Below are 25,797 nucleotides of genomic sequence, written 5' to 3'. Positions count from 1 at the left end.
CACCCTGGAATCAATAGTTATTCCCCCGCCAACAAGAAAAACACGGAGCACAAGCATTATACAAGCATCTGCACTGCGCGTGCATCTGCCTTGCGAAAACAAGCTGTATCACATCAATCCCAGCAATCCTTTGCTCTTTCTCTCTTGACCTTCACTCATTCCATCAACCACTCTTTCATCTGTCCTCCCTCGCTCAGAGCATCCATCCCGTCTTTCATCTGTCCCTCTCTTCCCTCTAATCCTTCCTTTCAACCGGGCCTGCTTTCTGCGTTGGATGATCCATGTGTTCATCGCCTGATGAAAGGCTGAGCTCAACGTCTCCTGCCAATCAGGATGCAGCAGGAAGCTTCCCGAACACCTTTGATATACTTTACGTGTCATCCAGACGTTAGGAGGAGGGGGGGTGGGGGGGAGGGGGGGTTGTGATGCTCACTGTGATCTTATTTCACAAACGCTGTCAAAGTGCCCAAAGGGGAAAGCGCACACTGTAACTACACATCAATGTGGACGTGTTCAGAGTCAGGTGAGCTGATCATATCATCATACGACCATGACAACCAGCACTAAGGTCCATGTAGAACATATTGTAGGCACAGGAACATTCAGACAATCGAGAAGAAGCTAAACGATCCCAAGGAGAGTTTAAATAGTCACAACAAACAATCCGCCCTCGAGTGTCTCGCCGGCATGCCGATCCGATTGCACGGCAGGATCAGAGGGATTGCACGGCCGCTCACTGTCTTTAGACCGCCCCTCAAATAAATGTGTGCGTGAGTTTCCAAGGCAATGCAGCTGGCGCCACAGAAACAGGTGTGGAGCGCTGATGGAGGTAGGGGGTCAAGGGTTGGGCAGTTGTCATGGCAACACAAACAAATTGGTACTTTTTGTTCTTGGCTCCATCACACGTCTGCGAAGCGCTGAAACGGATATGATGCACGGGTACACACACACACACACACACACACAGGCCTTGCATACACATGCCTTCTCCTCCTCCACACACACAGCTCCTTATGCAACACGGCCTCAGGGCTGATTCTCCCTGAAACATATGTCCATATGTCTGTCTGGGTCACGTGCAACTGCAAACATCCCCTCTGTCTCTGACCTGATCCCCGTACCGCATCCCCGACGTGCACATTGCACACACACCTAACCATACACACAAAGAGATATTTGTATTTCACACACACACACACACACACACACACACACACACACACACACACACACACACACGAGTCTGGGACAATTTGTGTGGAAAGACAGGGGTTCACTATAGATTTCTTGAGAGTAATATAGATGGATTTGGCACTTTTCTTTTCCTTGAACCAGATTGGTGAGATATTTGGAGAGCAAACCAACTTGGTGGTTATTATTATTTTGAAATCATGTGACATTATCTTGATAATCCATAATGATCTAAAACGCACAATGGTGCATTAACGTAAACTTAAATTAAGCTTATCACACAATCATGTGTGTAGACAATCATCTACACCAAGAATGAAATTGACTTTCCTATTACCTGGTACAGAGATACAATATTTCAAAAGACAAAAAACATTTGGGGGCGAGAGAGCGAGAGAGAGAAAGACTGATGAGGTTATAGAAGGAGAAGGAGGACACATTAGAGAGCAGAGTGCTTCATCTGCAGTCTGTCAGGTCAAGTAGTCCTTTAATGTGCTGATTTTCAGATAGCAGCAACGTTTAACATTTACTCCCTGCGTGTGTAGGGGGATATTTGTGTTTTTGTCTACTTTTCCGGGTGTTTCTTTGGGTGTTTGCCAGTATGAGTGTGTGTGTGTGTGTGTGTGTGTGTGTGTGTGTGTGTGTGCGCACTTTTGAAGTAGTTCATTAGTCAAATATCATGAAAGTCACTAAAACGGGATCAAAAAGTGTGCTCTAAACGCTTGAAAACAACACTAGAACTGAGAATGAAGAATGTGTGCAAACACTTGTAAAAGTCACCACCGTGCTTCGTGTCATATGGAATAAATGATCTATTTGGAACTTTTGGCGTGACGTGAAGAGGAAAAAAAAGCTTTTAATGGACTGCAAAAGTTGACCTAACCGTGACCGTTTTATGATGCTTTGGATGAAAGTGGATGCTGGCTGTCCATGGCGTAAATACGGCCTAAGTACAGCGTAAGTACAGCGTAAGTACAGCGTAGATACAGCGTAAGGTTGATGTTTAGCAGTAAAGTCATGTTTACAATCTTATGTACAGCGGAGACGATGGGAATGCCCCTCATTTAATAAAAAAAAAACATTTTACAATGTGCATTTTGATTTGATGCCATAAAATGTTGTTGTTAAGATATTTTGAAGTGGACGCCTGTGATCGACTAACCCAGATGTTAACATCACCATCCACTAGCTTGCCTGAGACAACTACACAAATGCTGGCTGATTTACTTATTTATAACTGAATCTTTAGATGCATTTGTGTAATATGTGTTCAACACGTGTGTAAGTCAAAAAGTGTGCATTTGTTTGTGGGTGCATTTGTGTCTGCAGGTCCACGTAAAAGAAAAACGCGAAATGTAAAAACAGCAACAAAATGCTTGAACTGCTTTGTCATCAGCATATGTTCAAAAGCCACAGGGGCATATTTTTCTCAGAAGCCCCGACTTGACCTTTGTGTGGGCGTATACAAGTGGACTCCTCTGTTGTTGCAGCTCAGCAGACACGGAAGGCGGAACGTGAGCATCTCCTGCTCTGGGCGGTGCAAGTGGGGCTGTTCAGAAAGTTTTGATTGGTGGAGGAAAATCATGCGGTGCCAAGCCCCGCGGTGACCTTCTCTTCCCTCGGGAAACATTCCACATACCAGAATCCACCTGCGTCCCCCATCCGTGCATGTGCACGCTTCTGCCACATACGTTTGGACACTTACACCAGCTGCTGAGTCAGGCGGCCTTTCTCTGCTCTCGTTTTCTGCAACTCCCCACTGGAACGCCTCGGCTCCTCTCTGAGCGCTGCTGAAACAGACACACAAACGCACACATGCACGCACACGCACACAGATTAAAAAGCTGGCGAGGACACGGCCTCAAAGCGTGACATTGTATGATTTACAGACTGAGAAAGACAGGTAGAGGAGGCAGAGTTTTCTATCATATCGTTTCTACACCAAATCAATGTATCTGAGTCTGCGAGGAGACACCGAGAACTGGAGAAGGGGGAACAAAACGACGGCCGTTCCAGACAGAAACGTGAGAGCACCTCAAACAAAAGGTAAGGAGGAAGACTGAGAAATGAAGTCGGATTGAAACGAAAACCACGGGTGGTAAATTGAGACATAAAGAAGCAGTTGAAAATGAGAAAGATGGGGGGGAGCAGAAGGAGGGGACAGTTTGAGAAGAAGGGAGTAAAAGGGAGTCGGTGTTCAAGGGAAACCATGAAACTGTACACCACAGTCTGGTAGTCTTTGTTGTTGTTGTGTGTCTGACACAAAGTAGCTGCTGTGTCGCTACTGTTTCCTCCCTGCACTGGTCTGTCCAAACACAGTTATGATACAATATGCATGAAATACAAATACAAATTAGTACGCCGGATGCAAATAAACGTTGGGTAGTACTTAGTACTTAGTAGCAGAACACGGATTCTTGGCAACATTTTGTATAAGAAGACACCTGGGCCCTGTTCCTCGTACGTGGTTCAACTAAGTCCATCAAATGTCCCATTATCCAGCGCAAATGTACCAGATGTTTGATGTCAGGCTACCTGGGTTCCTCAAAGGCTGATCCGCGCTCAAACCGTCTCGTTAGTTTGAACCAGATGTCGGTCATCAGGATAATCGCGCGTCTCGCGTTAGAAGGAGTCGATCACCGAAAACCAGGAAACTAGGATTTTTTAACAGTACAACGGCAAATAAAGTTTTATTATGTGTGTATGTGAATCTGTGTAAGGGCAAATCAGCATATATCTGTTATTCATAATCAGACATTTGAAGCAGTGAAAAATGGAACACCCTGAAGTTTTTTAAGCACCAAATAAACCAACAGAACTTTACGAAGAGCACGACATGCAGCGGCTTCCCAGATGTTCCCTGCATCACAAGACTGTACAAACTTGGACAGTACGAGAGACAGTATGTAAGACAGCGTGTGAGACAGTATGAGAGACAGTATGTAAGACAGCGTGTGAGACAGTATGAGAGCCAGTGTGTGAGACAGTCTGTGGGACAGTGGATACTCGGCTGCAGCGCGTGATATTCATGTTCATCACGTTACGCTGTGGCTCGAAGAAAATCTTCTTGTAAATAAATGATTCCTGTCTTCAGCATCGATGGCGCTCGTACAGGACGTCGTCGTGATGTCATAACGGGTCTTTCTTTCCAACTAATCCAGCAGCTCAGATGTTTTTTGATGTGTTGCTATTCGGGGGAACCGAAAAGTCATCTTATCCTAGAAACGATCCGGTTAACTCAGTTAGCCACGTACGAGCTTCTTCTAAAATATAATTCATGATTTGTGTACTAAAATACACTAAAAACAGACAGTAAACATAATTTAACATTATAATGTGTTTTAGATTGTGAGGTTATGATAATCAACAGGACGTTGGCACCATTTTCGATCAATCCCGATGTGTGTCCGCCTTAATGATGCAGTTCAATAGCCAATGACAATAGAAAAGTGCTTCTTCTTATGTTTTAATGGATTAATCCCAATAATGGTACTGGGAAAGAAACACTTGAGAAATGCTTTTCATTCCCACATCGATGCTGCCTACAACCAAGCGGTTTACTAGGTCACGCTGGTCCTGCGGGTGCTGCAGGTCGAGTCCTTGCTGTTCAATAAATCCAAAAAGCTCCCAAAACAGCCAAAAGACAAAGGCTTTGTGGGGGTGTCTGACCGGTCCGCATGGCCGACGGGGTTAGCAGCGTGGGTAGTGAAGCGTGTCAAAGAAGCGCGATGTGTTTGCATCTGTGAGCGTGTGTGTGTGTGTGTGTTGAGAGTCGGTCTGAGCGTAACGCGAGGCACAGTGGCTGTGAGTCTGGACAGCTTTCAAACACAGCAATGTCAGCGTGACACTTTCCCTCCTACGAGTGTTTTCTTGGGGTTTTTTTCTCTCTCTGTCTCTCACTCATTGTCTTCTCCTCCTTCATCCATCTCTTCAGCACCTCTCTCCTCCCAGTCTTTCCTCATCTATTTTTTCCTCTCTTTCTATGGCTTTGTTTTTATCTCTCCTCTCTTTGGCCTCGCTCCCTCTTGCTCTCTCCTCGTCTCTCTGCAGGAAGAGGGAAGTGTAGGAGGTCCTTCTCAAAGCGGCAATACAGCGATAATTGCTCTGTGGTCACTGTGACATGACAAGGTTCGCATGGGTAAGGCAACACGCGCACACTCACACAGAGAGGCACCGAAAACTCACAATAATAATACCAAACACACAATAACACAAGCAGAAAGACACACAGGCAGCACAGAAATGGTGCTATAAATACTAGATGGAGGAGAAAGACTTTGTAATACAAAAGCAAACCACAATCTGACCGACTTTCTCCGCATTGCTTCTATTAGCGTCACCGTGCTTACACAACAACGCACAGCGTAACACATGCATGTAAATATCACGGTACTTAATTCCAGTATTGTTGGTGGGAAGGTTGTGACAAATCACCAACACAATAAATGCCAATTTTCTTTTGTTAACATTATAATTTTACAGAGCCTGGTTTTGAAAAAACAAAAATGTTGCTGCTTTTGTGGGGTTAGCATTTAAAATCAGATGCTTACAGTGTGCCATGGAATCAATCTTTTTTTATTGAGTCATTTATCGCTTTCAGTGCCAACAAAGATGTGCAATCTCCAAGAAAAATGCATTTAGGTAATACTGGAAGTGAAAATCTCTCAGTATTACATCAACTGTGAAAAGAAATATTTTTCTATATTTTTTGTCGAGACTCATTATGATTTTTTTCTATCACCACAGTTTTGTTAAATTAGAAAAGGAGCTTTCATATAACTGGCCAGTTATTCATTAGAAAATATATTACTGTGAATTGGTTTGAGGTAACAGTAGATCACAGTAACACACTGCTGCGTCCTGCATCAGTTCTACATTAATAATCGCACTTTAATAACATTCACAGTAATTGGTTACACACTCTCACCTCAACCGACAAAAGCACAGACACACCCAGTGCCTCCAGATACGCTGGTATTTACAGTGCAAGAGGCCATTTATAAGGTGAAAAGTATTAATTAAAGTGTAACATCAAAGAACATGTGACTCTCCAGGGTGTTAATTACAACCACCTTTACAGTTGACTATTAACACACACAGTTTGTGGTTTAGAAGCTGGTATTAATTTTACTATGCAAAAGACACTCCGAAAAATGTTTGTGGTGCCCAACCCCTTAAGATATTTTATTATAAAGTTCTGCAGCTGTTCGATTCGATGTTCCTACGTCAGAGAATACGTCTATTTCTAATGCAGGTAATAAATCTTTGGATGATTTATAAATGTTGCGATAAATCATTTACATAAAAGCTCTCCCCATAAACAGTTTATAGTGTATGACAGAGTGCCGTCCTGCTACTGTTTGTCTGTTAGCCGTGTAGTATGACGTAGTATTGACGTACCTCCTGGCGAACAGACAGAGCGTTAAACACAGATGGGGACAGACAGACGAGGGGACAGTGCTGCACGGGCGGGAGATGGAAAGGAAAACTGTCTTCTGAGAACACAATTGATGTCATCATACTGCTGCTGTCACTATCAACACACACACACATACGGGGAAATAGACACCATGTAGTGTAAGGAAAGCCCGGGGCGTTGGCAGATGGCTGCGGTTCAGCGATCGGTGAAATACAAAAACACACACACACAGATCCATACAACCTTAGACACACTTATTCTGCTCTTTTAACTTTCGATATCTCTGTCAACCCTCTTTTTCCAAAGTGTTGGCTGAAAACTCCCATCCCCCTGAAATCTAGTTGTCTGTAAGCCAGCTGCTGACATCTGCACAAAACGATCAGGGATAAATGATGTTGTCATCTCCATCTGCCCTCGGTGCTTCCCCCCCCCCTCCTTGCTCTCTGTAAAATTCCACAGCCCTTGAGGGTTCTCTAGTTTCCACCCTCTTCTTCTCTACCTAAGCATACCACATTTGTCTGTTCCCATTAGGCAACCTCTTTATGTTTCTCAGCATCCCGCCACCCCTCCCCCCCGTCCTTATTTTTCTGCTTGCCAGAACGCTGGCAAACAGGTAGCACGGTGTGACTGTGGGCTCACGCCCATATCGGCCTGCAGTCTGATACACAGGTGACTGGCTAAGGTGTGTGTGTGTGTGTGTGTGTGTTTTGTGGAGGCCTGCAAATCAGCCCAAGGAGACTGAAAGGTTCTCACACACGATTAGGCTCATTTCCACGGACTAGTGGCTTCTAAGAAAAACTGTCAAAGGCAACTCTAAGAAAAAAGCAGGAGTACGCTTCATTTTACAAATCATCCAACTGAATAAGACACATGCAACAATTATTACAGACCCGGTACAGCAAATACCTGAATTCATCCATAAAATAATAAATAAAAGTCAGGGGCACAGTAAAAGTGACTGGAGAACAAACAGTAAGCGCAGCAGGAAAACCCGGTCCTACTCTCTCGGACCGGCTTTACCCTTGATGTTGGCGTAGCCAACAAACTACAAACTCACAAACTATCCAGGCATTGGGAGGAACACGACACAGCTTATTTGTTCCAGTAGTCTAAAAGTAAGCTACCTGGTCTAAACATATCAGAGGGCGTAGCAAAGAAACTAACAGACACTTAGTTGTTCTTATATCTGCTACAATATTTCCACTCAATGCTCTGCACAAGCTGGAGCGAATCTAGTCTAGTTTCTAAAAAAGCATTTTTTTCACTTAGATAATAAAACTTTAAAGCGTTATTTAATTCACATCCTAATCTACAATGTGTTTGTGCAACAAACTGTTATTTTGGGAGACAATACACACTATGCTAGACAACTAAATGTAGAACACAGCATAGCGTGCAGTTTAACACAACCCCTAATTCAGGTTTCTGAGTTTGCAACTTTATATGCATTGCTTACATGCATGCGTGCGTGTGAGTGTTTGTGTGCGCATTCCTGGGTGTGTTTATTGCATGTGTTGGTTCGTGCAGCAGCTGCCTGTCATGCTCACGTCACTGAACAAACACTTCACTTCACACGGCATCAATACCAACAGCAGACTGCTTTTATTTATCTTCCCCTTCCTCTATCAAATTCTCCCTTGATCCACCCCCAACTCCCTCCACACACACACACACACGCACGCACACACACCCTTGGCAGCCGTTTGGAACGTGCAGAAAAGAGAGACGTGCTGAAAGACCCAACCATGAGGTTAGCTGGAGGTTAGCTCTCCTTCTGGTATTTACTGTCAATGATAAACACACACACACACACACACACACACACACACACAGACAAACACACACACGCACCCAGTAGCTCTTGCTTTTCTCTTTAAGATGTATGGTCAGTTTCATCAGTTTAGAGGTATTACACAGGCCTCCACCCATAAACACACACACACACACACATACACACACACTCCTTCCCTACAAAATTATTTTTATATTTGGTGAGTGACTGTAAACTAAATTGTAAATATACACACACACACATTACAATCCTATGCTGTGGGTGCTGCCCGCAGCCCTAAAAGAGTCCATACAGCATTTAAACTAATATTAACTCCTGCCGATGCATGTTTGCTCAACCCTCTCTCCGCCTTTATTGCAATACGTCTCCATCAGGTCCGCTCCAGCTATGATTAACATACACTCTCTTTCTTGCTCAACCACCATCCTACACCGTCTAAACCTCTGTCTGTTTATACCTCCTTCAGAGGGGAAGCTTCAGTTGCTCCGTGTGAGAGAGCGTGTATATCTGCGGTGTGTATATTTATGTGTTACCTGAGAACGCCTGTGTGCTGTGCTGCAGTATCTGAGATCTGCAGGCCTGCCAGACGGCGATTAGCTGGCTGAGGAAACCTCGTACAGCGGCGAGTTCCCCGCCGGAGGATCGGAGCACGCAGAGAGCCGCTCGAAAGGGCTTCCTGCTGCCGCACACACGCCCCTCTGACACGCACACAAACACACAAGCATTTCATCATTTGGTCTCGATAAATGGGCCGTTCTTCATTGCTGTGTCAGGGATGCCAAGAACAAATAAAACATTTTATGGGAGTTGCGTAAATATTTAGACAGTACAGCTAATAGCTGTTAACGAGTGCAGTCAAAAGTGTGTATAAAGGCAACATTAGCCGTTAAAGGTGTGGCTAAGAAAGTTAGAATCCCAAAGTGCAATTCTTTGAGCCAATCTCTCTGTGGTTGCTGCTCCCTGCTGCAAATATGTGTAACTGTGGGCCTCTAAGCAGAGCGCTTCTGAGAAAGAGCACACAGTGTCCCGTGAAAACACACCCTCAATATATTGTGAGGTTTTTAAATTCCTCTGTAAATATTGTTAAAACTCACAGCCACACGGAAGACAAAGCGAGATCAGCAAGCTCATTGAACATTATTCAATAATTATTTATATGTAGTTACACAATTCAACGTGTCATCACCAGAAAAGCAGCAAATATAGGATATTAGTGAAGGTAAGGAGGACTGAGGTAACCACGTATCCTCAAAAAAGGGCACTGCTGTGTTCTACAGCACTCTGACTCTTGGAGCTACTGTATATGCTCAGACGTAAAAGCACTTTGAGCAACATGAAAGATCACTAGCTCAGCTCACAAAGTCCATCTCACACACACACACACACACACATGCATACATACGTGCATATACACACACACACATGTTCAACCGAGTCACAAACCGGACGTGGAAAACTAGAGTGCTGGAATAGAACATTCTGTTTTTCCAAGAACACTTTTAAAGGAACATGTGGGCGAGGGCACACTGAACAGTTTCCCATTTTCTCACTGACACACATGCACACCTACTCACACAGGTGGGTGGGCACCTACACACGTGAGGCTCATAGATACATTGCAAGCACAGGGGGCGCATTATCACGCCCACCTGCAGAAATACACACAGGCCTGTGGACCCGCAGACAAACGCCATGAACAAAGTGGGCTCTCGCGTGTAAAGCGACGTTTTTTGAGGGCTGAGCGGCGTTGAGTGGTTGTTGTTTTTCCCCGTTCAGGGTTTGTGGCTGAAGGTGATCAAAAACGAACACAGTATAAAACCAGACGGGATGAAGGGGGAGACTTCCAGCTCTTTCCCCGGAGCCCGAGTGTTTCTGTTTATGTGTGTGTGTGTGTGTGCGCCCGTACGTGCAGAGCACTGGTTGTCACGAGAGCCAGTTTTATAATGTCAGATGACATAAATCATGTGGTTGACAGCAGCAAATGGAGGAACAGATATGAGCCAGATCTGTCAAGGGGGATAAGGCTAAGATGGTGATAAACAGGAGAGTGATCGCCTGCGTTGCCTCACCCCGTGCTTTACTCATTTAGCAGCTTTCAATGTCAGAGGCCTGCTAAAAAACGTTTTTTTCTTCTGACGTCTCCTTTTCTCCTTACCTCCCACTCACTTCACCTCTACTCCTGTCAAGTCCTTTTAAATCTCGCTTTATTTACAGGAAATAACCGCCGGGTCGGCTGAATTGACTTTCTTTTTTTCCTCTTTTATTGTTTTCCCCTCCATCGTCTCACACAGTTGTTTCCCATCTGCCGCGGCCTTCCTGCCATGCATTTGGTCATGGAGCCGCCGTCCAATCAGGGGAATGCGGACTGATATTTTGTTTTGTTTTGTTCCATATTTTGTTTTTGTGATTTACTTCCTCCCTGTTTTGGCTGTACAAAACATTATGACATCATCACCCCCCCACTTTCTCAAGTCACTGGAGCTTTCTTTGTCTCTTCTCACTCTGGTTCCTTCCTCACCTGAGAATTTCGCGGTGCTGCGTCTCTGTTTCGAGTAAGCGCTTTGCCTCGTCCTCTGCGTAAGCCTGTTGCCAGCCTGTCGAGGAGGAGGAAGAGTGGAAGAATGAGGATGAGGAGCTGAGCAATATTCACTCATTGGGTAACCTAAGCCTAATGTAATGGAACTGCACTCCAATTGGGTTAAATGAGTTTATAGATGATGTAACTTTAATAATGGAAAGCGGAGGATAATTGCGATGAAATGGAATGAGATGAAAAATTAAAATTTTTAGTGGTAATTGATATGAACAGGGAGACCTTGCCTGCTCATGTTTTTTCATATAATTCAAAACATAAAAATGCATTATTTGAACGATTAGAGAAAGCAATGCGTCAAGGCAAAGGATTGATAGGATTGAAGTGTGAAATAGAAAGAGAATTACTATCAAAGTGCGACATACTTTGAGAGTAATTTGAAGGTAGAGACATATCATAGTCGCAAAAGTAGCCTGACACCTGAAAATGACCGGAGCACGCTCAACTCGCGCTAACATCCCTACTTCCCCACCTCAGGCCAGTAGTGCAGCGCAATGTGTCCATATCATTGCTTTATTGACAACAATGATCCACAGACGGGAAAAAGTTAAAGTTTATGCTTCTGAGCACACCCAAATATTGCAATGCCCGGGTATTATCGGTATTGTCGGCATTGCCTTTCAGCCTGATTGATTCCAGGCAGGAGCCATCAAATCTGACAGGCGAAATCCAGCAATCAAACCGGGGGCATAAACAGTGAGATTGTGTGACCCGGACACGGAGTCAACACATCCTGTTCTTTCCTGAAAGACCGCAAATAAGCACCGACAGCCAGACAGAGAGAGGAATAAACACAAAGTAACTATTACAAGAGGCAGACTAGACAAATAGACAGTGACACCAGACCAACAAAGGTTAATCAAGTTGTGTATTATTTGAATAAGATGCCGTGGTCATGCAAAGCTATCCTGAAACATAATAACATCACTTTGCTTTTGTTATGAGGTTAAACTTTCTGAGTACATATTGTGGCACTTCCTCTCTGCCAATAACTGATTTCACTATTCATTACCATCGCGTCGGGAGGGGCTGTTGTGAAGTGGGTGTATTGTGTTGCTCCCAAAAGGTTAAGAATGTTCATCAACGCACAGAGAAGCCGTCTTTTTGTTGCGCACTGATTTGTGAAATATAACATCAGCCCATTGTGTCTAAATGCAGAACTCAACCTGTATGTATGTGACAATTGTAATAAAGTAATTTAAATATGATGTCCCTTTCTTTCTCTAGGCTTCTGTGCTTATCCATCCATGCAGGAATTTAGGCCTGAACTCAACAGGATTTGTATTTGCAAGAGACAAACTCAGTTTAATGAATAAAACCGGTTTTCATGTGCAGAGGGACGGTTGAGAGCAGTGTGGGGTGAGAGTGGCTGGGCATTTTGTGTGTATATGTGTGTGTGTATGTGTGTGTGTGTGTATGTCTGCGATTGAAACAGAACAACTTAGACTTCCGCCTGTTTATGTGCCACTTTCCGAACAAGTCGGGGCGATGTTGTGCGTCTGTGTCCGTGTAAAATATGTGTAACAGTGTGTGCGTGCCTTTGCTTTTCGAGACATGGCAGGCCAGACTCCCACTGTTCATCCATCTGTCCCCAACAGTCCCACAGCGAGATCAGAAAGAACATTGCCCCGAGAGGGGTGTCCTTGTGTGTACGTTTCTTGTGTATTTTGCATCTGAATGTGCGTCTGTGTGTGTGTTGTGTGCGTGAGCTTGAGTTCTCGATCCCGGGGCAGTGGCTGTCAGTGGAATAACTAGGTGGTGTAGGGCCAGCGAGTGCGTGCCGGATTAGAGTACCCCCCACCAGCAGCCCAAATCAACTGCCTCATCAGGGCGTTTCATACACGCACACACACACACACACACGCACGCAAAGTCATGCACTCACAACAACAACAATGCTGATCTGCCAGCCACCGTGTTATCGTGACCTACCGAGTCAAATGTTTTCTCTTCTGGCGTGTGTATGGGTCAGAGGGTTTACCAGCTTTGTGCTCCTTCGTATTTTTAGAGATTTGGACTGAAGGTCGACGTTACAAAGCTAGTAGGCTTATTTTCAGCCCATGGCTTGTCCTGGTTTTTGTACTGTGTGGCTGATGTAATTTTATGTAATTGTTTTTGGCTTATATTGTTTCACTAGATTACTTCATGAGTATCTATTTGGACAACAAAATGTTTCTTTCAGTGGTACTTTAAAAAACAGACAGACAAATTTGGTGCAATTTGTTCAGCCACAAGCGATCACACCTTCTAACAGAATTTTTTTTTTTTTTAACAGCTCAGGTTACAAAGTATACATTCACACCAACATATATAGCGTCTGCACTCTTTCAAGGTTAGTTAACAAAGTACAGTTGGGGAGTGCACACGTATAAGAAAAGAAATGAATAGGTGATAATAAAATAAAAAGCATCAGACAGAGGGGGACTTGAGTAGAGTGGGATTGGGGTCAGTGAGGCTCGCTCGGCTAAAGACTATTACTATTATGTAAACGATAACGTATGAGTGCTTATCAGTGTAAATTTACTTGCATAATCATAAGAGGGTGTATTTGTGCTAGCATTTCCTCTCATCATTAGATGTGACATAAAAGATTACCCGTAATTACCCGTATCAAAGTGTCATCTGCTCACCCACTGTGAGTGCAAGATAAAAGACGGTTTTGATCCACAAAATGGCAGAGACGTCAAAGCTAAAAGGCATTTTACTGCAACTATAAATGAGCACAAATAGGACGTGACACTCCGACACCCAAAGCCGCAAACACGCGCATTAACACACACTCGCTCACAGTGTATGTTCATCTTCCAAATGTTTCTTAAATTACAAAGCTGAAAATGTCAAATGTTTTGATGAAAACTCTCTCAAAGCCTCATTGATATCCCATAATCCTTTAGTGTGTGTGTGTGTGTGTGTGTGTGTGTGTGTGTGTGTAGTGGGACACCTGTGTGTGTATATTTTGTTTTAAGGTTATGTGGTTACTATGTCAGGGATGCCATGACAACGATCATCAAACCAGCACACCGGCGTGCACAAAATACAAGCAGTAACAGTAATATCAAGTTATGGCTAAAAGAATAAACCCAAAAGATATTAGAATACATCTGCGCTCCAGCTTGTCAATTGGAATTCAAATTCAGAAATGCAACAGGTCTGTTTGTGTCAATTTGTATCGCTGGGTTGCTATGCTACCGCTTCGATTACCAAATTAACTGTCCCATTGTGTGTGTGTGTGTGTGTGTGTGTGTGGCTGTCTGTTCCTGTTTTTGTTTATCTTGTTGTCATGAGCTTCACTGTAATATTGAGCCATCATTACAAAGGAAACGATGTCACGCTCTGCTTGGGAGGGTTCCCCTCCGGCGCATCTGAAATGGGGGCCTGTTTGATGTGGTAACGTGAACTTGCAGTTGGATCTCTGCTAATACCTCACGTGCTGCCTTTAACGGCCGTTTGACTCTAGTAGACTTTACATAAGTCCACACAGGGCGGAGGAATATGCTGATTTGTGTATTGTTTCTGTGGTCGCTCATGGAAACCTAAAATTGAAATTAAACCACACAAGTATAGTAAATCAAATTTCCCATGAAGCCCATGGAAATAGATGCCTTTGTCATCTATTTCTGTCTACTTCTCTCCCACACCTGCAAGTCTTCTTATCACTCCTCTGATCTAAGCCCCAGGTCAGGCGTGTGTGTGTGTGAGCTCTTACACTTCATATGATTTATTTTTCGTAACTGCCAAGTAGGATTTTTCTTTTTTTTTACGACGCTCAGTTTTCTATCCATTGAAGTTACGTGCATGAACCCTCACGCAAGTCAAAATGCACAAGGCGCATAAACAGTGATGTATAACCGAAAGCAGATCCCCTATCCAGAGTAACTGTTTGGATCCAGCCGCGGTGGAGAGCAAACCGAGTGTATTTGATTCCCAGACATCTCTCTCACGTTACATGATATGTTTCAGCCTGTCTTCAGCTAGATGAACTCTCTATCCTGTTCCAGCGGTTTCTCCTACAAGGGACTGCCGCTACCCTAAAATTACAACAAACAGCGACATAAAGAAAAAACGTACCAAGTGGTTGTATTTGGGAAGGGTTGAGTGGTCGAAGGCAGTAAAGAATCCACTCAACAATTCTGAATAAAATTGATTTAAATTTAGCTTTTTAAAGTTTTACGAGTGACTAAACTCTGTAATCATGTTTTATTGACTGAGAGGGCAAAAACGGTTTGGAGTGGCAGGCAGCCTAATTAATGTTCACAGCCCGAAGCAACAACTAGGAAACGAGGTGATCAGCATATGACGCGAAATGCTGATCACATGCATCTGACACCTCGAAATAACCGGTGCATCACAGGGTGGCAAGAGCAGCACATCCCCAGTGTAACAGCATTACAGTCCCACGTCGATTCAAATAGCGCGTCTTTGTCTCGTGAAACGGGCGGGCGGTGGACAACAGAATTAGGTGTTCTGTGTAGACAGGGTGTGTTTTGCACAGGAATCTGGGAGTGGCCACACAATGTGACCTAAAGAGACCTTGTGTCTGCAGCTGACCTTGAAAAAAACACAAAAGACTACTGCATGCATTCATCACCAGGCAGTTAGATTACCCTTGTGGTCTGGTAGCCAGTTTAATCCAATAAGAAAAAATATTGCAATTAATCAGAAGCTGCTGCCGGGATCCCGACAAAGCAGGTAGAACACATGATTTGTGACCGACCTGCTTGTACAATGCGAAGCAGCTCGCGTGCCAAACACTGTTGGCTCAAAACCCGTTATTACCCGCTGCTTTCTGATGTTGTGTTCATCACTTGTATTCCCTTCCATTCCATCTTTTATTTATGTATTTGCTCAAAATTTGGACGATTGCCATTGTTCCTATTTGTAAATCTTCATCATTTCCCCCCTGGGTGCAAAGTGAAGTCAATGAGCTGTAGCCAGTTTGGCGCATGTAAGAACATAGTGTTTATTTAGCTTTGCTCTCGTATTCTTATTTTGATTGATGACCATTGGGAGACTCCCGTGTCTGTTTGACTTTGACACATCAAGTTGAAGCCTATCAAAGACAAAATCCCTGTTGGGACGTTGGCGTAAACGGCATTTGTGGTGAATACGTCTCTTTCTCTCGTGCCTCTCTCCTTGCCTTGCCCTTGTAACATATCTCCTGCTCATCTGTGTTTGAACCCGTCAAGCAGGTGACATTTTAAGATGAGGTTTAATTGCTCCCTCCACATTACTACCCTTCTCACCTTGCTTTCTTCTGTCACACACCTGTCGCCCACACGCAAACGCTCTCCAAAAAGCTCATGTCACGAACACGCGCTGTGTGACACGTGACATTTTAATCAGGTTTGGTTTGTATGGAGAGTGTGTTGTTATGGAGCTACCAGTCAGGCTCTCACAATGCTACCACAAAGACACAAGCACAGACACACACACACACACACACACACACAACAACCACTCCTCTCGTCCTGTCAGATCAACACAGGATTGAACAGCAAACTCAGACAGAAAAACAGAATTAGAAAAAAACTATTCTGCTGGGTTAGAAACCTTGACGTCCCTGGTTGAAAAAAAAACTTTTGTCCTTTTCTTTTCTGGTAATGACATAATCTGCCAACCAAAGCTCTAATAAGTCTCTCAGAAAGGGAGGACTGTCAATCATGAAGGCATCTCACGTAGCAACAGAGCCACACTCATGCTGTGTAGTCAGCCATTCAAGAACATACTCATTAACTCCCACTTGCGTGCCATCTCCTCCCTCATTTAGTCCGTGCATTTCCACACGTGGGCGAAGGTGTACGTCTTCAGCAAAGGTGTGGCAAATTGCTGGTGTGAGCGTTTTAAAGAGGGGGAGAAAAAAAGAGACGAGCATAAAGAGCAAGTTGGTTTATAACCATAATAAGATGGATTTATTGAAATGGACGGGCTCGACGTGGCACAGGGGTAGAGAGGGTGCGCCAGGAGCCGCAAGGTTGGTGGTTCGAGCCCTGGCTGCTCCATGTCCCATATTGAAGTTTCCCTGAGCAAGACACCTATCCCCTAATTGCTGCCCGGGCAAAATTGTAAAACCCCATGGGTTAAAAATGCAATGTAAGTCGCTTTGGATAAAAGCGTCAGCTAAATGACCTGTAATGTAATAAGAAAAATAAAATGAAAACCACTCTACATTTGAAAGCAAATGACTGAGATGTATGCAGAGAGATAAGGCAAATGATAAAAAGCGTGGTAGGTAAAACATTAAGAAAATACAAAAATTGAATGAAAGAAATGCAAGATCTAAAAATGATATAAATAAAACAGAAAAGAACAAAAGAGCAGAGAGTCCAGTGCTGTTAGTGAAGGCTGGCCTCCACACATCACTGTGGCGTGCATCATTATCTGAATGAACCTGTGACCTCCTGACCCACGCTTGGCCCAAGGCTCCGAAGCATAGCGGTTTGCGTGTGTTTTTGGCTCAATGAAGAGGCGGCCTGTGTGAGAGATAATCAGCTTAGATTAGAGCAGACAGTGGATTGGCCCACAAACCCACATACGGACCACCTGAAACCCCCAGCTAGCCATGTGCGCGTGCCGGCTGTAGCCTGCACACACAGTGCATGCAAACACAAACACTGCAGAAAATAAAGCAAAGTATCCACTATGAACAAGTCCTCACTGGAAGTAAAACCAATTTCTGTACTTTCTACACTCAAAATGAAAAACATAGGGCCAGATTTGTGCTCTAATATCATTAGTGCCTTGCCTTGAATTGGACCTTGAGACAGATGGCAGTTAATTAAGTGTGCATCAGCAACTGCAATAAGATCTTTATGAATTTTCCTCATAGTCAATGTATCCACTGTGCCATAAATATTACACAATGGGAAGAAAAGGTGTTGTTTATTCATGTATTCTATTTCCCCCTAACAATCTCACAATGCAGTGCACCACATTTAATAGATGTGAAAATTAGTCTTGCATTCAACTCATTTTACACTACATTACTACATTTTAGAGCTGATAATAAATGATGGGGATTAAGTGTATAATTGACTGTCAGGTGGTTCATGATAGATTCCAGGCATTACTTTTTTGAGGGCACTACATGCCGCATACATTTCAGAGAAATTGGAAATAAATGCAAAGGGATTTAGCGCCACATATTGACCCCTCTTTCCCCTCTGGTAATGCATAGATTACACCAGCGATGATGAACAGTGACTATGCTAACCCTCAAGGGCGTCGATGATCAGATTCTATCCTTTTAACTTCAGAAGTTTTGACCTGCCTGAGGGTTATACAAAAACAAAAGGGAAGCTGCAGGTGTGCGTCAATGGTGTGTATCTGTGACCAGAGCTTCAGGTCGGTGTCATTGTTGTGCATCACTACAGGACAGTCTGTCCATGTTTGGGCTATTCATAGCTTTGAATCATTTGATACACATTTCCCAGAAATGTAATTGGTCTTTTGATTGTCTCCTGCTTTTCACCAACATTTTAAATCCGATGTGACACACAATTATATTTACCACCTTTATGCATCTATGTGCACCACATGAAGAAGAAGATTCAACATTTTGTCATCACACACACACACACACACACACACACACACACACACACACACACACACACACACACACCACACACACAGCATCCGAAAAGTATTCACAGCGCTTCACTTTTTCCACATTTCGTTATGTTACAGCCTTGTTCCAAAATTGATTAAATTCATTATTTTCCTCAACATTCTACACACAACAACCCATAATGACAAAGTGAAAACTTTTTTGCGAATCTGTTAAAAATAAAGAACAAAAAGATAACATGTACATAAGTATTCACAGCCTTTGCTCAATACTTTGTTGAAGCACCTTTGGCAGCAATTACAGCCTCAAGTCTTCTTGAGTATGATTCCACAAGCGTGGCACGTCTATTTCTGGGCAAGTTCTCCTATTCTTCTTTGCAGAACATCAAGTTCCATCAGGTTGGATGAGCAGCGTCGGTGCACAGCCATATTCAGATCTCTCCAGAGATGTTCAATCGGGTTCAAGTCAGGGCTCCGGCTGGGCCACTCAAGGACATTCACAGAGTTGTGCCGAAGCCACTCCTTTGTTATCTTGGCTGTGTGCTTCGGGTCGTTGTCCTGTCGGAAGATGAACCGTCGGCCCAGCGTTTCGGAGCATGTTTTCATCAAGGACGTCTCTGTACATTGCTGCATTCATCTTTCCCTCAATCCTGACTAGTCTCCCAGTTCCTCCCGCTGAAAAACATCCCCACAGCATGATGCTGCCACCACCATGCTTCACTGTAGGGATGGTAGTGGCCAGGTGATGAGCAGTGCCTGGTTTCCTCCAGACATGACGCTTGGCATTCAAGCCAAAGAGTTTAATCTCTGTTCCATCAGACCAGAGAATTTGTTTTCTCATGGTCTGAGAGTCCTCCAGGCGGGCTGTCATGTGCTTTTTACTGAGGAGTGGCTTCCGTCTGGCCACTCTACCAAACAGGCCTGATTTGTGGAGTGCTGCAGAGATGGTTGTCCTTCTGGAAGGTTCTCCTCTCTTCATAGAACAACGCTGAAGCTCCGTCAGAGTGACCATCGGGTTCCTGGTCACCACCCTGACTAAGGCCCTTCTCCCCCGATGTGTCAGTCTGGCTGGGCGGCCAACTCTTGGAAGAGTCCTGGTAGGTCCCAACTTCTTCCATTTCCGGATGATGGAGGCCACTGTGCTCATTGGGACTTTCAATGCTGCAGAAATCTTTCTGTACCCTTCGCCAGATCTGTGCCTCGATTCAATTCTGTCTCGGAGGTCTACAGATAATTCCGTCATGGCAAAGGCTGTGAATACTTATGTACATGTTATGTTTTCGTTCTTTATTTTTAACAGGTTTGCCTATCCTGGAATAGCTGCGTACAGCCCCGAGCATGTATGACTGAACTTGTTGCATTCAGCTGACAGAATATGTGTAGAAGAGAAATAGCAACAAATGATGGGAAGGAAAGAGCTACACCGACACACAATGTATTCTGAGGATTATGTGGAGTGTGTGTGTGTGTTTATATATAGCAGACCAATAAGCCCATAAAATGTTGAATCTAAAAGAAATTCACAGCGATCGAAGGACAAGGTGCCTCCTACCCATCAAGAGAGGAGGCACTTGGTTGAGGATTGAGACATATGAAACCTATTAAAATAACCCAAACCTGGGATTACATATCTTATTGATTCAAAATGCCAAATGTTATACAGAGTCTGCTTCCTCTGTTGTTTTCCCAATTTACTGTTACCAGTTTTCACGTTTGTAGTTATTAAAACCTATAAAAAAAACTTGAAAAATAAGACATTGAGTTGACATTATATAATATGTATTCTAATACTAAGACTGTTGATCATGTTTCACAATATCTGTTGGGTCTATATGTAATCTAATGTGATATCAGGGGTATCTGGTCGGTTGTGCACGCGTCTTCATATTAGTTCACAGGTGGACATGACTGAACAACTGGTCTGACCTGAGGCTGGTCTATTGATCGTATCACCAGTGACAGCTGCCATTGCCTACTGGGCCGCAGGTAAAAATCCTACTACGACCAGGATGGCTTTGCACATGATGCCATCCATCACCACTCTCAGGCTGCTCCTATTTGGAGCGCTTTCTGCTTTTTATAAAGGCCACAACTAGAGGTCTGTTTACAAAAGGCAAGCTGCTTGGCCGTAAAGGCTTCGCAAACAAATATTTGACATTTTTAACATTGCTATACATCAAAAGCTTTTATTCAGTCTTTAAAATGTCTTTATACTCTTGACTGCACTGACCTTTCCATATTTAAACTACAAATCAAAACCCTCCTTTTCACAACTGCTATTTTATGTTTTTAGTTTATAGCTTATTTTTTACATTTGATTTTTTAATACAGTGTCTTTGGGAACTATGAAAAGCGCTATACAGATAATAAGTATTACCATTATTATTATCACACATCTTGGAGCTAAAATACATTTGTATCCACCTACGTTATGTACTGAATTGGTTCATTGTGACACAGAGAAGGTTATCTTTTGTCTATCTAACACTTCTGCCCCCTCATGTATCATTTCTTTCCATCATTGTTTTTAGTGTTCTTGCGGTTGTACTAAATATAAGCAAAGAAGATATTTTCAATTCTCTGATCATATGAGGAGGATGTTTGTCAAACAGTGTGTTCACTATCACACCATTTCCTCCCATAATCAGTCGGCCCCTGCTTACATCACCGTGCATGAGTATTTGTATTGTTGAGCAAGACAATTCCAGTAAACTTGCGTAAAATAATCTTGTAAAACAGTCTTGTTTCACGATAATCAAATATAATCAGCACAAGTTTCCTCAAATACGCCACTTGATATTTTAGCCAGCCTCACATACCTATTTCTTTAATTAATAGGCAGATTACAGCAAGGTCTGTGTCGGAGAGGCTAGTGGGATACGCTAGTGAGTTTTTCCGTGAGACAGGAAGTACAGACAAACACACATAAAACCTCACCTCTCCTCCAGCTGTTGGAGATATTTTCTCAACTCGTCTACATTTTGATTGGCCTTTTGAAGTGCGTGACTCAGAACTTTCTCTCTCTCTCTCCCCTCAGTCCTCCTCTTCTCCAGCTCTTCGTTCTGCTTCTTCTGGTCTCCGCCTGCAGCCGTCCCAGCTCTCGTCGAAGCTGTCTCACTTTTTCTTCGCTGATTTTCTGACACTCGTCTTTTATGTTTTTCTTCTCCGTCTCGTGCTTCTGTTCAAACTCTTCGCTCAGAGCTCGTTCTGCGTCTTTGTGCTGCTCTTCTAGAGCTCACACCACAGTACTGACATACCGTCTCACTGCGCTCCATCTGAGAGTAAAAGACACACAATTTGATGGAAATGATAATAATATATATTATAAATAACATTTAAATGTAACTACAGACGTTGTCTGACAACACTAGCTTTAAAATGTAAAGCCCATGGGTTATTGGCATTATTTATCAAGAGTTCAACAACAGAAAATGACGGTTGGGTAAAATGAGACAAAGCACAAGCAAACAATCAGATCAATTGTTGCAGAATGTGGATTGGTGTGTTGAACGATTTAAAATTCCCTTTTTCCACCCCTGCCCACTTTTAAACCCCTCTTCATGTGTAATAGTTAATAGATTGAAAAAAAGGATTCATGTTTCATGAATTATAAGACATAATGATTAGACTTTCTCCAACATAAAATAATGTTTTACCGTTACACAAACTATTCCTAAATGTGCTATATATTAAATAAATGAATGTATAAATAAACAGCTTTACCTTGATTCCTATGAGTCTAGAAATAGCATTTACTTGTGCATGGTGTCTTGCATGGGGCCTGTCTATAAAAGCATTTAGACTGACTGATCCATCACAATCTGTTGCAACCACTCGTGTCAAAAATCTTTTCATCCATCGGCAGCTCAAAGCAGAGGAACACAGCTTCTCTAATCCTCCATCAGATATTGTTTTTACTGCTGTCTGATGGAAAAACATCTCCCAAAATGATCTTTCTTTTTCGGTGCGTGTCACTGTGTTCTCTCCAAGCTGTTGTCACTTCTTTCAGGCTTATGAGGGATAAACTCACACCCACGAGCTTTCATCTTCATGATGATATGTGGCAGAGAGGCAGCTGATATTTGGATGACAGCTCCCTTGTCAAAAGGCTTCAAATAGATTGCTACACGATGTAAACAGGGGGACAGAGAAAAGTAGACAGAGCTGACGTTGATGGGAAGACAACAGGAAACGGCACTGGTCATTTCATTATTGCTGTTAAGGGACATTAGGTCACATGATTGCCGTGGTCCTTTTGGTCATCCACTTAATGTCAGAGTGAATCAAACATCTAAAAAAAAAACTCCACGACCAAAGTGTAACCTGATGCTTTTCAGTCTACCAAAATGAACAAATTAATCTGTTTTGATGATCCCAAAACAGTTCCCCTTTCTTGTGTGTGAGAAAGAAAGCCACACTATTCATAGGGTCAAAGCATTGAATAGTGCAATTCGAATAGTGTACAATAGTGCACATTTTAATTAGCTTTCTGTTCAAAGGTGAAATACTGTAGCTGCAGGCTGAATTCTATTAGGTGACTTTCATAGTGTTGGAAAGCTCCTTTGTCTTAAACCTAAACAACAACAAACGCTGAAAACCCCAACAAGAAAAAGACCAAAGACAGAGATCTAAAGAAAGGCTGCGCATGCTTATCCCTGAAATGATGCTCTCTATCCATCTCCTTCCGCCTCCCGTGTGTCCTGCTTCTTATTGGTACGAGAGAATTCCAAAAGAATGACAGCGTGCTTAGATGAGAACGACGGATAAAATACACAACAACACTTTAAACGCCAATCAAGCATCGCGGCGCAGCTCGTTGGCGGGGGCCACGTCGCACCCGGGTAGCTGTTTGACTGGAATGGCACAACAACTACATTCATGATCCAATTAACACATGTTCTGTTGCACAGACTGGTGACGGTTTTGGAACATTTTAATTACATCTCCACTCTCGTATAACTCCCGAGCTTATGGCGCAGAGGGCGCTTCACTCAGTGCAGCTGTCAATCACAGCTGTCAGTCATGATGTCCCTCCCTCCCCCACACCTGCCCCTCCTTTTCATCAAATAACTCATTTAAACCAAACTTAATGAACACGTGAACATATTGTCTAAAAAGAAACAAAAAAAGGCTTAACGTGGGCTTTGACTCATTTGTTTGGCCCACGCGCCGTCCACTAACATGTAGGCAACGGGATTAATGACCTCTGAAGCCAGACACCAGGGGGGGATTGAGATGCTTGGGTTCCCTTTCGGCAAGCTGTCGAGTCATTCGTCTACGGATCGAAGGGTCGGACCATCTGAGCAACCAACACCGCCAATCCGGAAGCTTGTGCATGCTTCTATAGATGCGATAAAATGCGATCTTATCAACGGCCCAGGACATATCTGTCATGTAGGTAGATATGGGAAATATAAGTGTACGAAGGGCAAAAGCTCCACAGCTCCACAGTGTATGAGGTTGCGTTGCCACAGAATGCACTCTGGGGAATATGGGCTGTTATCTGTTTGCTGTGTGAGTTTCTATATGTGTGAGTGTGTGTGTGTGTGTGTGTGAGTGAGAGAGAGCCAGAGTTCGTGCAAGTCTGAGCAATATTTGGGACTGGGGCTGGGGGGCTTTTAGTGTTCACTGTGCAGATGTCTTCACGGTTCCTGCAGGCATGATACGGCTAAAACTACTAAGAGTGTGTTTGCTTGTCACTGGGGGTTGGATCTTATCCCCAAAGGCTTGTGCATGTAAATTTGGGTGTGCACGTTGTTAAAGTAGTCAAGAAGACAGAGAACGACGAGGCAAGAGACAATGTTAAAGTGACCCGAGGGCTGGATTGTATATTAGCTGTGGCTTAACACACACGCAATCACACGCACACACACGCACGCACAAACAAACATAAATTGGCAAGCTACCTCAAACTTGTACAATCCATCAAAAACCCAACCAAAAGCAGTTTGTACACACAGGGGCCCATTAAATTCACAGACCAACACACAGCCAAAGACGTACCGACCGACAAATAGATACACACATTAAAACCCACACAGACACGAGTGCAAACGTACGCGAGCACAAACAAAAGGAACAGTGGCAGACAGACACATACAAAGGCTAATTTACTCACATAGGCATCTTGGGACGGATAGGAGACTCACACAAACACTCACTCTGAACGCACACACACACACACACACACACACACACATACGCCCTGAGGGCAGATGGTCTGTGCCACCAGTAGATGTGTGCTCCCGTGACTGAGTTTGGCCCCTCGGGGAGACCCCTTGCCCTCGGCACTGACACGTTCACTTAGCACTCAAACCACAAAACTAACCCCTCCACACGGTGCTCGCTCACACACACACACACACACACACACACACACACACACACACACACACACACACACACACACACACACACACACGCACACACACACACACACACAGGCCCATAACTACTACATACACATGCTGGCAAAAATACAGAGGAGAAGAAAGATGAGGATGCTTGGAATGAAACAAGGAGGTGAAAGAAGAAGAAAGACTGGGCGGGGGAGGGGGGGGGGGGTTGTCTTGTTGTCCTTTAAACATTTAATGCTGGCAGCTGATAGATCCTTCTCTCCTACACACAAACTATCTTTGTCCTCCAGTGCACATCACGCGTCTATGGCTCCCCTTGTGTCTCCCTTATCTCCCTTCCATTCTGCCTCTTGATTGACTCCACGGCCCCCACAAGCCTTTTGCCATGAGCGGTTTAAAATATTAAGACAAACACGGCTTTCACTCAGGCCACATTCATCTGGCAACAATAATTAATAAAGAGTTTATTATAAAGTAACCATGCAGGCCGTGCATAATGCCTCAGGGTGTCGGTGGCACACTGGTCTTAATGTTCAGTCAATAACCACAGAGCGCCACTGACTCCTCCCCCTCTGACAGGTACCCACCCACTCCGTGTGGGATTTGTGACTCGCAACCCCATCAACAGTCCATGTTATCGCCACATTGCCTCCATGCTCCATCAATTAAACATGGAGGTATTACTCCTTCCCCTGACGTGAAACATTTAGGAGGGGTGGAGTAGTGCAGGGGGTGGGGCGGTGGGGCCGGGTGGGGGTGGGGGCTCTATGGGTGGCTGGTCTCTCGCCAGGACGAGAAACATAATTAATTTACGCGATGCCTTTTTAACTCGGTGTCTGTCTGCGTGTGTGTCTGTGTGACAAATGTATGTGCTCATTGT

At 43.8% G+C, this 25,797-nt stretch overlaps 1 protein-coding gene across 37 annotated transcripts in view; it reads right to left on the bottom strand.

Annotated features, from left to right (window-relative positions):
* lekr1 (Leucine-, glutamate- and lysine-rich protein 1) overlaps positions 1-25,797 on the bottom strand; it is a 58,878-nt gene that overhangs the window by 18,938 nt on the left and 14,143 nt on the right. For 10 of the 37 annotated variants that reach the window (XR_013468827.1, XR_013468813.1, XR_013468828.1 and 7 more), the window contains exons 3-5: positions 21,499-21,836; positions 10,921-10,996; positions 2,897-2,978 (exon numbers count right to left, since the gene is read on the bottom strand). Coding sequence is in view for 5 of the 37 variants with exons in the window: in XM_078109167.1 (XP_077965293.1) it covers positions 8,936-9,135 (200 nt within the window). In the remaining 32 variants the exon portion in view is untranslated. Of the gene's footprint in view, positions 1-2,896; positions 2,982-8,935; positions 9,296-10,920; positions 10,997-21,498; positions 21,837-25,797 lie in introns of those variants that run through there. The other 27 variants (XR_013468824.1, XR_013468832.1, XR_013468835.1 and 24 more) reach the window with 14 other exon arrangements.

Source organism: Gasterosteus aculeatus, chromosome 1 (genome assembly GCF_964276395.1).
Source record: "Gasterosteus aculeatus chromosome 1, fGasAcu3.hap1.1, whole genome shotgun sequence".
Lineage (NCBI taxonomy): Eukaryota > Metazoa > Chordata > Actinopteri > Perciformes > Gasterosteidae > Gasterosteus > Gasterosteus aculeatus.
Note: the sequence above shows the minus strand (reverse complement) of the source record. Positions and strands in the feature narration are given on the sequence as shown.